Genomic DNA, 17,027 nt, shown 5'->3' with positions numbered 1-17,027 from the left:
AATTATAAGCAGAAAATTAATTACACAAAAGTTCTATTTTATCATTTTAGCAGTGTTTTAAGATTATATTTTACAAATATAACCATGTTTTATAGTAAGTTATTATAAAGTATGTTGAAGTTTTATTTTAAAAATATATGGAATTTTTCTAGTTTCTCTCAACTGATGGTATTTTTCTTGATTTAAAAAAAAAAATTAGCCTCAAGGATTCTGCTTTAACCATGTTGAATTATTTTCCTATGTAGTGAAAATATAGATAGTAAATTTAAATTGGTTGAATAACATTCACAGACTTATGGGACTTTACAGTGAGCTGGGAGGAGCCTTAGTCTAATGCCATCACCCTGCTGCAGAGAAACTGAGTAATAGAAAATGAAGTGGTAGAATCACAAAGACCTCTTGTCTAAGTCTTACCTAACCTCTTTGGTTTCTTTTATTATTTTAAATTTACCTTATCTAGATCAAAAATCATGTCTGGGTAAAGATGGAGGGTGAAAAAGCTAATAAGCTCTATAAAACCTTGCCATTTTGGCATCATTACTTATCAAATTTTCCTATTGAATTAAAGGACAACTCTTTCCCTTATTTCTCCTTTCCTCACCTCCCCTCTCTGCCGTCTTCTTACCTCTCTTCTTCTTTCCTTCCTTTCCTTTTCTTCTTTACTTCCACCTTACCCCCCCCTTCTTCCTTCTCTCTCTTTCTCTGTCTCTCTTTTTGATATATGTATATCATATATTTCCAGAAATAATACAGTGGCATCTCACATAAATGTACCACTTTCTGATTGCAACTCAAATTGCAATTGTGATGAAAGCCAGTGGGAACCAGTCTGTGGGAGCAATGGAATAACTTACATGTCCCCTTGTCTAGCAGGATGTAAATCTTCAAGTGGTAATAAAAAGCCTATGGTGAGTATTAGGGTTTTTTTTTTCCCTCCTCTCCTTAATCAAAATCACAGATATTGATTTAACAATTACTTATCAAACTTTTCTATAATTGTGGCTTCGGTAAAAAGATAAAAGAAAAAGATTTCCAGTATTGTGTCATTGTAATGGCTGTGATCTTGTATAAACAAAGCCTCATATAAAATTCTGCTTGGATTTTATAAGATTTATGTAGAAATAGAACAAAATTTGACTTGGGACACAAACAAGATTTTCTGTTGCTTGAATTTTCATTGCAGGCTACTCAAATTTTTTTCCTCTTGAGTATATAAGAATATGACCTTTTAGAATTTAAATGCATTTAAGATATCTAAAAAGTTAGTGTGGGGTGGTAGGCAGCAGGGGGAGGCTTGGGGGTGGCGGGATTGAACAAAAAGGAAAAAGGACTCATGGACATGGACAACTGTGTGGAATTTGCAGAGGGCAGGCGGGTAAAAGGAGACTAAATGGTAATGGAAAATATACAATGAAGATTGAATCAAACCACTCAAAATGTGTAGTTATTTTAAATGGATAATTACAATGATCCTTTTTTCTTTAGTGAAATACTTAGGTTATTTTTATACCCATATTCATTTGGCATCAAAATATATAGTATTTAAATCTTATGCAGGAGTCAGTTTTTACAAATTACTGCACCACAAGATACTCTAGAAAAGCAGTATGTAATGGATTGGTAAAGGTTTACGGCCTGGACTAGCGCTGCTGGCTAAAGATGTCTCATCCTTGTTCTATGTGTCTCGTTATATTCTTGTAGGGATTACTTTTTTGAATAGCTGTAGTATTCACAGTATTATAAATACTTAGAAATAAAAAAACAACAAAAATAAAAATAAAAACCCCTCATTTGATGAAAGGATATGATTTTAATTAAGTTGGAGGTACCTTATACCCTTCAGCAGTTAGGAGGAAGTCCTGAGCCACCTCCTTGTCAACACTCCCTGCTTTTCCAGGAAAACTGTATGTAATTTTGCATATAGATTCTGACAAGTTTTTCTCTAGCCTCACTACACTTTTGTCTTTCAAAGAAAGTAATCAAAGCTTCATACTCACTTGACTGTCCAACTCTAGCCTTCCAAATTTCATTTCCCCAAAGTTGGCAATTCTACCCAAGTTAACCTGGTATTCAGCTAACCTAGTGCTAGCATCTCACATAGAAATTCCATGTACTTCTGCACTCAAAATACCTGCTTCCATGCAAAATACCTGCTTCCATGCAAATTACCTTGGGTAATTCCCAAGAGTTGGGGATCAAGTAGGGTGTTCTCTACTTTACCTCCAATTCACTGAATTTCTCACAAAGTAGGAGGGTCATTTCCTGGGCCCTTTTTTTCTAGAACCAACATTGGCAATATCAGCTATAATTATTGCTTTCTGCCTTTGATTTTCAAACTTTTTTCATCCTTTTCTTGCCCATAGTTCTATTAATCATATTATTGAAGGGTAATGACATTTTTTAAAAAATAAAGCACCTAGTATTTTTGAAATGGGGCCATAAATTTGCAAAATGTGGCACACGGACCATCTTTAAACCCCACATCACACTGAAAGTGCCCCATTTAATCTATGGTCTCACTTTGCCTATTAGTGATGCCTGAGACATGATGTTAGCATCCAGAGCTCTGGTTAGTATAGTGACATTACCTTCTTAATATTGTCAATGACTATACATTTTGAGACTACTGTGGAATTGTTTTACCAAAATCCTTAAAAATGAATTATTCTTAATTATTCAAAATATGATTCTTTATATATAAGTTTGATTTTATTGGCCAGTAGGCTTGCTACATACAGGGTTTTTCCACATTATTCCTTGTAAAAAAAAATAAAGCTTGATTGTCAGATAAGTATGGCTTCAAATTCTTCCTCCATTTTTCCTTCAGTAATTAGCCTTTAGCACTAATAGGTTTAGACTTCTCTTAAACTTTAGTTTAGCTTAGACTCAGAAACAATTACTGAAGCTGCCTGTCTATATATAAAGTGCCTGCCAAATTAAATCTCTAACATCATTTGTTCCTAAGTTTTATCCCCCTGCCCTCAAACTATTAGGGTAATCTGTTAGGTTTACCTTCTCTGGTAATAATATCATCTATTCTCTAATCTGTCATTATGCTCTTAGACTTGGTGTTGGCTGGCCAAGGTCTGGCCCATTTTCCCCTGGACTCTGCCCCATTCCAGTGGGTGGCTCTAGTCCCAGACTTTTGGCCTCTCCCAAATTACTGTATTTTCTGGATTCCCTGGATAATCCCTCCTCAAAGAATGTCCCTGATACTTAGTAGAGATTGTTGAAGAGAGTAAGTAGGTGTGTTATGGATAATAAAAGTGAGCAGGAGAAAAATAGTAAAAGAATTTACATTAATGAGAAAATTATACACAGTTTCAGACATTAATTTATTTTATTCTTTACTATTTTTTAAAGCGGGGATGAATTAAATGTTAATGGTAAATTACATTTTGTTTTGTAGAAAGGAATCCAGTAAAGTATTTTGCTTTTCAACTATCAAGCAACTGTATTTTTAGAATAGTTTCTTCATAAACTGTAAATATTTTAGCTTGAATGAATGAGACTTCTTAAAAATAATGGACTGTATTTATAGATCAGTCATATTGTACAAATATATTCTGTAATATCTCAAAAACTGTTTTGTAGGAATTTTATAACTGTAGTTGTGTGGAAGCAACTGGTTTCCAGAACAAAAACATCTCAGTAAAACTGGGTATATGCCCAAAAGATGATCAGTGTACACGAAAATTTTATATTTATATGGCAGTGCAGATCCTGAGTTCTTTTACCACATCATTGGGAACCGCCTCAAGTATCATGATGGTTTTTAAGTGAGTATCACTTTTTAAAAGCTTTTTTATGTATATAAGACTATAAGCACACCCAAAACATACATTTTTTCCACAATATATTTGGAACCCAAATTCATATTTTGTTACATTTTAATGTTTTAAAAATGCATTTTCTTATAATTATTTTGATGCTTCAATAACATAATTAATAATAACTCACCTCTGGTTCTTACATGACAAAATATAAATTCTATACTTGCTCTTCTTACTAAGAATATTAAAACAGACTAATTGAAAATCACCTTAATCCTTAAAGAATCTCTATTGTGACTCTAAAAGAACTTCTAATTTTGAAATACCTTACATCCTGATGAGCCTGTCAAAGTGAACTACCTATTGATCTATTCAAAGAAAATATTTGGGAACCAAATTGTATGATATAAGGTCTATAGTATTGCAAAGCTTTTAATCCACCCTTAGAATGGATTTTAACCTAGTCTCTCAAATACCTTCTCAGACAAGAAAAAAATATATGACCAAAATCTGTTCCTTTCTTCACTCATTAAACTAATATTTAGACCTTACCTGATGAAGAATATCCCATGATGAATATAACAGATAAAATATCCATTCCCATTCAATTTCAAGTATAGCAAGGATGACTGACATAAGACAAATAAGCTTAAAAATAAATACACAATTACAAATTATCATTGATGCTGAAATGAAGGATAGAGGATGAAATAAAGGAGGTATTTTATTCTGAAATACTGTATTTTATCCTGAAATGGTAACTCATTAAATAAGGGAAAGTAATAATTATTATCATTCAGATCTTATCCTTTTAAAACAACCGAAAATAGAACTTTCAATAAAGCCAATTGTTTACTAGAAGGTTTTTATTCAACCCCAAAGACCAATGACACAGAAATGTTGTACTGTTGCACTCAGTTTGGCATTTTAAAGATGTTTAATGATTCTTTTTGCCTTTATTTTATTTCAGAAATGTTCAACCTGAACTCAAATCCCTTGCGGTGGGTTTCCATTCACTGACTATACGAACACTAGGTATGATAAATAGACAAATTATAAATTTGGGACATATAAATTTTCACATCCATGCTCAAAGACTGGGTGTAGTTAATTTCACTTTAAAAAAACAGTAAAAAAATATTAGTTAAACTCATTTGTATTGTTGTGGTCAATAACAAATAAGAGACAGAGGAAAACTGTGAACTAAAAGAGAATTTGATTGTTAATTCTAGGTCAAGTCCATATTCAACTAGAAAAAAGAATCATCATATTTGTTTCACACTCTTTCTACAAGAGATAGGTGGTCTGCAAAATTGATTCTTCCTTTCAGATTTAGGAATATTTCTTCCCATAGGCAGAGTAAAGGGCCTTCCTTTTACACTGAAGGGGTAATGCCCCAAACAGCTGGGGCCCTGGGAATCTGGTCAGGCTGACACTGTGCAAAACAACAGAAATGGACTTTGCTGCCCCACTCCCCACTCCCTGGTTCTCTAACTGGAGCAGCTAAATTTTATCAGAAGTGAAAAATGCAAGAGGAAGTGAGAACTAAAAGAATTGAACATCTTGGAATAAGGGAGTGTTTTGAATGAAAGCTGAGGAAATCGACTTTTTTGCTGTAGTTATTAAAGACTAAGGCTATAGACACTTGAGGTTAAAAGCCTATTTCTAAATATTCAAATGAAGTAATTAGCATACCATTTACCATTTACCTTATAGACCGCACAGATTCCTGTTAGCTTAACAACTTCCAGTTTAACTCCAGCACATGCCTCTGTGTAAAACCTATTAACATTATATGCTAACTCCTGGGAAGTGGGAAAAGGGCACCACTCATCTAGGGGTTGGGGTAGAAGGCTGGTCATGGCCTGGAGGCAATTGCTTGTGACAGAAGGAAAGGGAAGTGGGAGGGGTCAATCCCTGGGACCCCTGCAAGCAAAAGACAGAAGCATAACATTGTGGACAAATTAAAATGGGCAAATTGTGCAAGAAGTATATTTGGGGGAGGGCCACAGATCCTCAAAGGTAAAAAGGAAATAGAATGGGGCTGGGAGAGGAGGAAAAAAAAAGGTGCTGCAGGATTCCATTACAGTTCCCTCCCCAGCTTTCTCTTCTCTGCTACTCTAATCTCACAGTCTCTGTCCATCCCAGCAGCTCCCTCTTTCCAGATCCAATGGAGATGCCTTACTCTGAGAATCTAGAGCATAGAAGTGAGCAGATGAACACAGAATCTGGGGGCCAGTACTCCCTTTTGTTATGCTGACATAAGACTGAGAATAAAGGAAGTTCCTCTAGTAATATAAAATAGAAAAAAGGAATTTTGTCTTCCTAGTTGTGAGCATCCTGTTTTGATATGTCCAATGCATGACACAATGGAACCTGTCTGTTTCTACAGGAAAAGTGCATGCTGACTACCAAACTTTCAGTTCAAAAGCAATTGTCTTGAAACAATATATGCATAAATTTTGGGAGATCTATAGCATATGTTAGACTGAAAACAGTATTTGGAAAACAAGTTATTTCAAATTTTAAAATTCCAATAATGATTTAAGACCACCTTTGTTGCCTAAACATTTAATTCATTAAGTTTAGTCCAAATGAGCATGTCCCTAAATTTTGGGTCAAATTACCAATGTTTAGAATTAGGAGTCAATCTCAGAGTTTATTAAAATAGCAGTAAAAGTAGGTGTGTACTTCTGCTATAAGGCAGCACACATGTTCCTGAAGAGACTCAAGTATAAAATCATAAATTGCAAATAAAAATTAGGTTAGGAACAGACCACAGGAGGCCTAGGCAGGCAGCATTACAATAAAAATTCAGCACCACAGACTGTGACTTGGACAGCCAAGTCTGTTTCAGGAAGTGTTAAAAATACACCCCTTCAATGGAGAGAAAATGCACACTGGGCTGCGGTGACACCCAGAAGGTGGACGTGGAGCTCTGAGCCAAGAAAGGACAGCCTGCCAAGAGCCTAGCATTCTGTGAGGCTTGGCCCATGCTTCTTTGGGGAGGAAGTCTTAGTGTTGGCACTTACCTTTTAATTTTCTTAAAAATAGAGCTGAAAAAATCTCTTGCCTTGGCAGCAGTTGAGAGCTTTTTCATTTCCTTGTGAAGTCATGTCTATTCCCACTCTTCCAGCTCTCTTCACTAAAAAAAAATATTGCACATGAACCAATATAATGTTCATGTTTTACTAACAGCATTCTCCTTTTCATCAATCAGGCTTAAGTTATTTGTCATTATAAGAAGGACAGAGCATACAGGCATATAAATAGTGTTCTTTTGTGTGGTGACAAGGTGAGGGCAGAAAAAAGATGTCTGCGCTATCATTTGTGGTTTGAGCTTTTGAGATTCCTTTTTTATTTTATTTTATTTTCTTAAGGATTTTGTTTATTTATTTTTAGAGAGAAGGGAAGAGAGGGAGAAAGAGAGGGAGAGAAACATCAATGTGTGGTTGCCTCTCATGTGCCCCCTAATAGGGACCTGGCCCACAACCCAGCCATGTGCCCTGACTGGGAATTGAACTGGCCACCCTTTGCTTCACAGGCCCATGCTCAGTCTACTGAGCTATACCAGCCAAGGCCCTTTTCTATTTTTTAATTAATGCATTGGGGTGGCATTGGTTAATAATATTATATAGGTTTCAAGTGTATATTTTTATGATACATGATCTATATATTGCAGTGTGGACCCACCACCCATAGTCAGTTCTTCCGTCACCATATTTTTGACCCCTTTTACCCTTTGAGATTCCTGATTACCTTGATTCTTGAGTAGAATTAAGCCAAAACAATGAACGAGTCCTCCAAACTTTTTAACTTTTACTTAACCCAAATTGGATCAAAGTGGAATATCACCCCATCATATTTGAAAGGTTTCCTTGGCTTGACACCTCTTCCCATGTTGCAGGAGGAATTCTAGCACCTGTATACTTTGGGGCTCTGATTGATAGAGCGTGCATGAAGTGGTCCATCAACAGCCATGGGAAGCAAGGTTCTTGTAGGATATATAATTCCAAATTATATGGGTAAGTTGTCATTATACTTCATTAATCTATTAATAATTTGTTGATTTTAATTCTTAAAGGATGAAATATCATTGTCAGTATAATAATATTAATAATTATAGCTGTCATTTAATAAACTGTACCCAGTGCTATATCAGGCAATCTGATGCCTCATTTTAATACTCAGAGAAACTGTAGAAGGGGAAAATTTGTCTTCTTTTTTCTTATGAAAAGTTAAAATATGAATAATATTTAAATATGAAAAAACTAAAATTTTTAGAGAATGAATAATGTGTTCAAAAATCACACAGCTAATAACAAAAAGATTTGGAGTTTCTACTTAAATCATTTTGTTTCCAAAGCCTCTCCAAACAATCAACAACAGTTTTGTTCAATGGCCTCTGGCTTCTCCCGGAAGATGCAAAATGACCAACTGAGGCCCTAGTGGTAGGTCGGTGGGGAACAAAAAGGAAACAATCACATCTATACTATTCTATTCATAAGGAAACAAGTAGGTAGCCATCTAGAAAAAAAGTTGTAGCAATAATATCTTAACTTTAAATAAAAATTAACTGCTGATTAATCAAATACATAAGTTTAAAATTTAAAAATACAAGTATTAGAAGAAATGGTGATAGAAATTATTTTAATTCTAGGAATTAAAATAATTAGAACATGCAGGAACATGTTTCTAAGTGTGAACCCAAACCCCCAAAACCATAGTAGAAAAAAATAAAATATTTAAAAAATTCTGTATCACAAAACTTACCTTAAGCAAAGTTCAAAGACAAAAGATAAACTGGAGAAGTTATTTGTTATTCACAACACAGACACAAGGCAAATGTCCTAAAGAGCTCTTTATAGAGAGCTCTTTACACAGAGCTCTTAAAATCTGAAGGTAAATACCACCAAATGCTGGCAATGGTGTGGAATGACAGGAACTCTCGTTCAGTGCTGGTGGGAAGGCAAAATGGTGCAGCCAGGTTAGAAAACAGTGGGACAGTTTCTTACAAAGCTAAACATAGGCTTATCGTATAATCAAGTAATTGTGCTCCTCATTATTTACCCAGATGAGCTGGAAGCCTAATGTCCACACAAAAACCTGCACATGTATATCTGTAGCAGCTTTATTCATAATTGCCAAAAGATGGAAGCAACCAAGGTGTCTTTCAGTGGGTAAATAAATAAACTGGGATATATTCATACAGTAGGATATTATTAAAAAATAAAAAGAATGGATTTTGTGCATCAGTTTATTTTGTTCACTAGATTCCACATATAAGTGAGATAATATGGCACTTCTCTTTCACTGACTAGCTTATTTCCTTAGCATAATACTCTCCAGGTCCATCCATGCTATTGCAAAAGGTAAGAGTTCCTTCCTTTATATTGCCATGTAGTATTCCATTGTGTAAAGGTACCACAGCTTTTTTATCCACTCATCTACTGATAGGTACTTGGGCTGTTTCCAGGTCTTGGCTATTGTAAATAATGCTTTTATGAACATAGTGTTCATATATTCCTTTGAATCGGCATCACAGGTTTCTTAGGATATGTTCCCAAAAGTGGAATCGCTGGGTCAAAAAGCAGGTCCATTTTTAATTTTTTGAGGAAACTGCATACTGCTTTCTACAATGACTGACAGCATCAGAGGGGATGGGGCAGGTACTGGATGTAAGAAGGTGAGGGGACTTGCCAAAGAACATATATGTATGGCCCATAACCACAGACAACAGTGTGGTGACGGCCTAAGCAAAGGGGTGTCAAGAACTGGGTGGAAGAGGGCAAAGGAGGACACATCTGTAATAGTGTAAAGAAAAATAAAGTTTAAAAATAAAATGGGAAGGGAAAGAATGAAATGAGCTATCAAGCTAAAAAAAGACAAGACAGACACTGAAATGCATATCGAAGTAAAAGAAGGCCATCTGAGAAAGCTACATACTTTGTAATTCTAACCATGTGATCTTTCCTAAAGTCTGCACCATTCCAGCAAGCTGGGAATAACTAACCATCTTTATAACTCTACGAACTTTGGAGCTCACTCACAGCCCTCGTCACTTTTCCTTTGGCCAGCTGTCTTCTTTGCCTAAAGTACTTCGGAAAGTAATTGCTTAAAAATAGCTGTGCATTCACCAGTGAATACACAACTGAAAGTTAAATTGTTACCTCATGATTTTTTTGATTTACTATTTGGGGGTAACCAGATAATTGTTCATTGATTTTTATCTAGCACAGACATATAATATCAACAATTCCTAATCCAAAAAAAATAGACATGCTTATTGATATCAATCCTAAATTTAAACACAACTCATTCAAATTTTCTCAATAACAGTCACATAACAGAAACTCATTAATTTTTCTTAATAGCAATGGAATATTTGAAAATCCTAACATATACCTGATATAACCCAAGCATGAAGCAAATATATCTGAAGACTTTTAAAATATTGCTTTTACCATATTCATTACACCACAAGATCCTACTGAAATTTTGATAAACTTAAGTTTAAAAAGGTCAAAATTATATAACTAATGTCATTCACCTTCAATTAAACCTTAATTGTTAAAAAAAATTGTTTGTACAAAGCTTATCATCACTTAGTTTCCACTGTCATGAGGCCAGTGAGTGCTCCCTGATGTATGAGGTGAGTGGTCATCCATCTTTCTTGCTCATTGTAATCTCCTGAGGAGCTTTAAAAAAATTAATTTCTGTGTCCCACCTCTAGACATTTTAATTTAATTGGTCAAGGGGTATGGCCTGGACATAGTAGATTTTAAATCTCTTCAGGTGATTTTCACGTGCAGCCAAAGTTGGGACTCACAGGAATAGACCGTGTGTGTTGGTCACTGAAATATTCCCAGTGGACCGCACTGCAGGGCATTTTGCGCTTCTTGAGTCTAGAAGGTAAATGTTGTCCCTTGGTTCGATCTAAACAGTTTCAATTTGATTATCTCACAGTCAATTCATTTCCTTTATAATCTGTCACATTATACATAAAATCTGGCTTTGAGAAAGTTAAGCATTCCAAATATACCTACCGTATTTTTCAGACTATAAGACGCACTTTTCCCCCACAAATTTGGGAGGAATAATGGTTGTTAATGCTGCTGTTGAGTTCTGTTTACATTTACATTGGTGAAATATTATGTTATTTATGCTATTAAATATTTTACACTTTTTGCTTCAAAATTTTGTTTGCTATTTTCCTCCTCTAAAACCTAGGTGCATTTTATGGTCCAAAAAATATGGTACCTCATAGAGAACACTTGGGTAGATTATTAACTACTCTTACTTTCTATGGCTTAATATTCTTTGTAAAATAATGAATAATTCTTTGTGCTCCAATAAAAAATCACCAGAATTGCTACTTTAATATTTTCATGTATAATTTCAAACATCATTTTTTTCTTTTGAGGTCTTCTGCCTACTGGAGGGAAGCATTGCAAATTGTTCCACACAATTAAAAATAAAAATTTACCTTCTCTTTTCACAGAAAACACTACTTTGGCTTGATTGGATGCTTCAAATTTACAACAGTTATTTTGTATATTGTATTTATTTATGTTATGAAAAAATCAATCAAGAAAAAGATACCAGTGCATCAGAAAATGGAAGAAAAGCTGAGAATGAAGTGAACTTAGAATTCTTAAATAATGATGGACATTCCATACCTTCTGCCAGAGCAGGCAGTGAACCCTATATGTAAAAGGAGGGGGGAAAAAAAGCCTTCTGTTGCTGTGTTTCAACCAATGCTGTACTAATTTAATAGGATATTATTTTTTAGCATTTTCTTGTCCTTTTACTGACTATTCCCACACTCATTACACATGATGGGACAATGAATTACCTATGAATTTGTAATAATGAAACAAACTATAAATGAAAATGAATGGGAAAACTCATCATTATATGACTGTATTTGTAGTTAAGATTAGAATATATGATCCACACACATTTCCAGTGTGAACAGTATATAATAGAAGAAAACATTTGCTTGGGTAATGTAAAGCAATAAAACCAGTGAGTAGAAAAGAATAGATAGAGGTGAAAAATGAGGAGAGAAAGTTAGCATAAATAAGGAGAAAAGCATAATATCTTCATAAAAAAACAGTTTGCATTGTGTTACTCAAGCCTGAAGTCTAGTACAATGGAGGATTTATGCTATCACAATGTCTGTCATTCATGTATTAAGTCATATATTTCACAGACCTTACTCATTTATAATTCAAAATTGAGTTTTATCTAGCAACCCCAGTGCATCTTCTTCTAACCTCCCATTAAAATACTGCTGAAAATAGAGATAAACAAAATTCGCAAGCTATGATTGTCAAACAACATATTATAGAATGTGTTGTTTATTTTGGGCTCATGGAAAAAAAATTAAGAAAAACTGATATTAACATGAAAAAGCAAAGCCTATTTAAAAGATGTGTCTTTCACATGGACAAAAACAAGGGGGAGTAGAAACGGTAAGGAGGTGGGGAGGGATGGGGGAGTGGGCTGGGGTGGGAGTAAATGGCAGAAAACTATACTTAACAAAATAAAATTTTAAAAAGTAATAAATAAATAATAAAAGATGTGTCATTTCATCTGTCTGCTCTCTGGAAGAAGTTGAGTCTGCACCAGATAATTTATGAGCTGTCTCTAAATTACATCATTTTTTTGTGTGTTTATTGGTTTGTTTTTGATGCACAAAGAGACGTCTTTCACATCCCCACAAGTAGAACAAGGACATAAAGATAACAAATATTAGAATATCACATTGCTAGTGCCAACAGCGTTATTATAGTGAATGCTGGAAATCATAGTGTTTATCCCACTAGGTTAAAAGAAATATTTGGGGGCACCAGAATCACCTGTGAAACTTTTTTTTTAAAGAACCCAATCTTAAACCCACCCTAGAGATTCTGATTTGAAGCATTTGTGATACAGCTTGGACATCTTTTTAAAAAAACAAACCTCCATATAGAATCCTTGATAAAGAGATACAGAAAAGCAAACTGTAGGGTAGGGGGAGATATTCCTGAGTACAGTTAACTCACACAACTTGGCTAGAATCTAGGAACTAGCCTGGAAGTTATATAATCAACCTAGTGCCAGGCTGTAGACCTAAGAAGAGATTCATTAATCACAGAGACAGAAACTTCAAAAACCACTCCGTTGCTAGCTTACTAAGTAACAAGTCTGGTAGGCTCCTGTCTCAGTATAAATAAAGAGAAATTATGAAGCAATTTTTAAAATACTGCAAATAAAAGCAACATCTCAAATATGTATTCAATAATTTAGTGTCAAACATCTATCAAGAAAAGTAAAACATAATAACAAATAAGAACAAAGGACAGCCATAAAACTTACACTTTAGAAGGAGGAAGAACAACAGAATTAAATGATAAAATGTTATATAATTTAAAATGATATGAATTCAAAGAATGCATTTATTTTTATAAATGTGATATGTACAATGAGGGAAAGGAACATTAAAATATATGCCTCAAATTATTTGATCAACTTCAGAATCCAAGAATCCAGAATAAATATTAATCTTTAAATCAATGGCATTTATTAAACATGAATACAAATTTTAGGGGGAAAAAGAAAAATTCAACATACATGAATAAGATAAAAAAGCTTGCAAAGAATCAAAATAATGCAAGAATATAATTAAAATATATATTGGATAAGGTTAAAAGAAGACAATAACCAAAAAAAAACAAATCAATGATGAACTTATATTTGAAAATCTGTGAAAATATGGAAGAAAAAACAAAGATGCAAATTGTGAAAGGAAGTAAATGATTTAGAGAAAAAACTAAAGGAGAAACCTAAGAAATCTTATATATTTTGAGGGAGAAATCAAATCTGTAAATGAAACATTAATTGAGTATCTAATGGATGTACACCTTCCTGCCAGAAGAAAGACTTGAGTGCACACAGTGAAGTCTCTACGCTTCCATGCAGTTGGGCTTGTGACCATGATGTTTCTTCCTCTGGAAATGCTGAGGGTTTTTTTCATTTAATTAACTGCTTTTCAGCTTTGAGATCTAAGCTCAGTCACATTTCTTCAATGTCTCTGATTTCTTGCTACTTAAAAATCTCCCAATCATATTTATGGCAACTTAGCACTTATCAAAATGGTAATTTTACACTTACTTATGTTTATTTGATAACTACCTGTCTCCTCTAGAGTCGTCAACTCCAGAAAGGCAGAAACTGAACTCATTTTATCTACTTATTCTATTTCCAGCATAGAGCTTGGGGCCTAACACACTTGGTGCCTTACCAATTATTTTTGAATGAGTGAATGAATAATTAAATTTCAAAATCTTAGCCACTTAAAACATGTGTTCTATAAATAAAACTCAGAACAGCATGCAAGAATAAAAATAGCTGCACTAAAATCATTGGATGGGGCAGTGATGGTTTTGGATATTCTGAAGATTTTCTTCAATATTTTAAAATAAACATATACATTTTTAAATGTCAAAAAGTATATTTTGGCTGCCATACAGGCTAAGTACAGGAGATAAAAATATTTATGAAATAGAATCTTTGCCATTTGGGCTCCCACAAATAAGCTGAAGAAACAGGCCTGTAAACATATGATAATATACACTGTAATACATACTGTAATAGAATAAAAATGTTTATGTCTCTCATTCACAGGGACCATGCTAATCTCTTTTTCTTTTTATTTCAACATATGTATTTCTAGAGATTTTACCAAAACAAAATGATTGAAAATTAATCATTACGAATTTGACAGCGGCCATTGTCACATTCCTCTGTGTGACTTCTACCTTTCCTCAACTACACTGTGCTTACCACCTGGAACTCAAGGGTCAACCTGATGAGATGATTACAACACAAGCAAGACAGCTGTAACACGGTGCAGCCAAGAGGGAGGCCCCAAATAGGGATTTATAGTGAGGTCCAGAACTCAGGATGTTCAGGAAATATTAGAGAAAAATATATAGATGATGTCTTCACCCCCACCAGTCTGAGCTGGGGGATGGTCCACATGGAGCAAGGCCTTTGAGAGCTGTTTTCCATAGCAACAGCTTTGCAACTAACCTCTAGCATGGTCATTTAACTTATCTGTAAGTTAAATGGTTTAACTGGTTTTATAGATAATGTTAAACAGCTGTGGCCGTGCTTTGAAGCTGGGGGATGGGAGTGACTTCAACCCAGGATGCAACTGAGAAGCAACTCCCCCTGGTTACAATGTCTGCGTGACAGCTTGGAGATGATTGGCTCCACGCCATGGGGCCACGCCTGCTGGGACTTGTTACAGCAACCCAGTGAAGCTGGAAGGATACAGGAATGCTGGCAGGTATAACTGATTGTGGGAGGAGTCGGAAATGGGGCTGCAGAGGAAGATTGGCGCAGGGATTTAGACCCAGATGAGGCAGCCGACGAATATCACCACGTGGCTCTGATGTGCTCCCTTTTGCCACGTGGCTTAGGCAGCAGGCGAGACTTGGCTTGGAAGGGGTGAAAGGACCCTTGCTGGTGGGCCATGAGAAGGTGCCACATGGCTTTGGACTCACTGGAGATCATGGCAGCGACACGGCTGATGGTGTCAGGAGCCTGAATCATGGACTTCTACTTCTTGTCCTGAGATATGGTACCGCAGACTGGGCAAAGGGGAGAAGAAAAGACTGTGTGTGTTTGTGGGTATTCTAAAGGACTTTAGTAATTTAATGAAGACATTAAGTCATTACTCCAATAATTTGTTTCCTTTTTACCAATCTCTGGCATTGAGAGATGTCTTTCTTCTGATGGTAGGCAGAGTGAACCTAATATGGGGGGACCCCTGGAGAAAAAAGAGGGGGTCCTTTTGGTAATAATATATTGTTCACATGCATCTTGAGAAAAACTGCACAAATGTAGACACTATGGCAACTTTTTAACCTATAATGGAAGCATACTCACCAAATTAAAACTATTAAAACTGGGTCTGTTTGGTAACAACTTCAGGAGCACCATAGAGCTTCCCTGACTGTTAACCCACAGACTCCCCTCTCACCTCCCACCAGCCTCTGCTGATAAACTTGATACCAAGTTCCACCATTAGAAGTTTCTCCCTTTGAAATCATATATATGATCAAGCATGTCACAGTGTAAGATTCCAATCATTTTTAACAAGTAGCCTTTCATAGGAGTAGAAATGGAGAGAAGAACATCAGGATACTTGGAGAGCAGGAGAAGAGCCACAAAAAACAGATTATAAACATCAAAACTCTTTTGGTTTATTCACCACTTTTTAGGTGCCTGATATTCCAATAATGATTCTATACATTTAAACCTTTGTCCAAAAAAATGAGGTTTTTTTAAGCCACAGTTTATGAAAGGTCTTATTTGTTCAATAATTATGTCTGATAATCTGTTTCACATCCAGAGTTTGGTTCTGATGATCATTTTTCCAGACTGTTCTTATTGCCTTTTTATGTCTCATAGTATTTTGTTGAAGAACATACTGGAGTATAGCACAATCGATACTGAGATAAATACTTTTTATACACAGAGATGAGCACCATTTGCCCTTCTGCTGGGCCTATAGCATGAGGTTTGTATCAGGAGGAGGGCTGGGTTTGGAGTTTGTTGTTGCTATGATTATCCTCTGTGCACCCAGGCCTTCAAATTCTTCTGCAGACCTTGTATTTAGTGTTTGCTCTCTACGCGAATTTGGTCTTCCTTTCACACTGTTACCCAGAAATAACTTTCTAGCAGTTCTCCCAACTAAATGCAAGTTACCATTACCAAGGCAGAGAAAGGAGTTAGCCAAGGGGGACTTACTGACTTAAATGGCATTGGGTGGCTTCTGCCCCAAGTAACTCAAGATTCAAATCCTGTTCCTCCCAGCAGCAACATGTCTGTCTCCAAATTTCCAGTTAGCTGTTTGCCCAATAACCCTGTTTCACTGATGGGTTCCAGAAAATTTGTAACTTGCATTTTATCCAGCTTTTTCTTTTTATAAGGGTGTGGGTACAACACTTTTCTAGTCTGTGTGCCTGATCTGAAACTGAAGTCTCACTTTGACTCCTTCAGTGAAAAGAAAGAAGTATTCCAATTAACTTTATGATTTTTTAAGACCCTTTGAATTTTTTGAGAGTGCCTCTCTTTCTTTCTGTCACCTGATGCTAGTCAATAGTTCTCCACTAACCACTAAATTATCTATTTGGTAAACAAATCTATCATTCTGAAATATAACTTTCCAAAGACAACTTATTCCATAGGCCCAAGTCA

General features: G+C 35.3%; 1 protein-coding gene across 1 annotated transcript in view; it reads left to right on the top strand.

Moving 5' to 3' along the window:
- Positions 1 to 11,679, top strand: part of LOC123812776 (solute carrier organic anion transporter family member 1B3-like) — a 43,628-nt gene extending 31,949 nt beyond the window's left edge. Inside the window, 6 exon segments of the mRNA XM_045829641.1 lie at positions 743 to 908; positions 3,595 to 3,779; positions 4,744 to 4,808; positions 7,681 to 7,798; positions 11,275 to 11,357; positions 11,360 to 11,679. Of these exon segments, the coding sequence (XP_045685597.1) occupies positions 743 to 908; positions 3,595 to 3,779; positions 4,744 to 4,808; positions 7,681 to 7,798; positions 11,275 to 11,357; positions 11,360 to 11,487 (745 nt within the window). The 3' untranslated portion in view covers positions 11,488 to 11,679.
- Positions 11,680 to 17,027: the final 5,348 nt, after the last annotated feature.

Source organism: Phyllostomus hastatus, unplaced genomic scaffold (assembly GCF_019186645.2).
Source record: "Phyllostomus hastatus isolate PE091 unplaced genomic scaffold, TTU_PhHast_1.1 phas_scaffold_93, whole genome shotgun sequence".
Classification (NCBI taxonomy): Eukaryota; Metazoa; Chordata; class Mammalia; order Chiroptera; family Phyllostomidae; genus Phyllostomus; species Phyllostomus hastatus.
The sequence above is the reverse complement of the archived record's forward strand: the minus strand, read 5'-3'. Positions and strand labels throughout refer to the sequence as shown.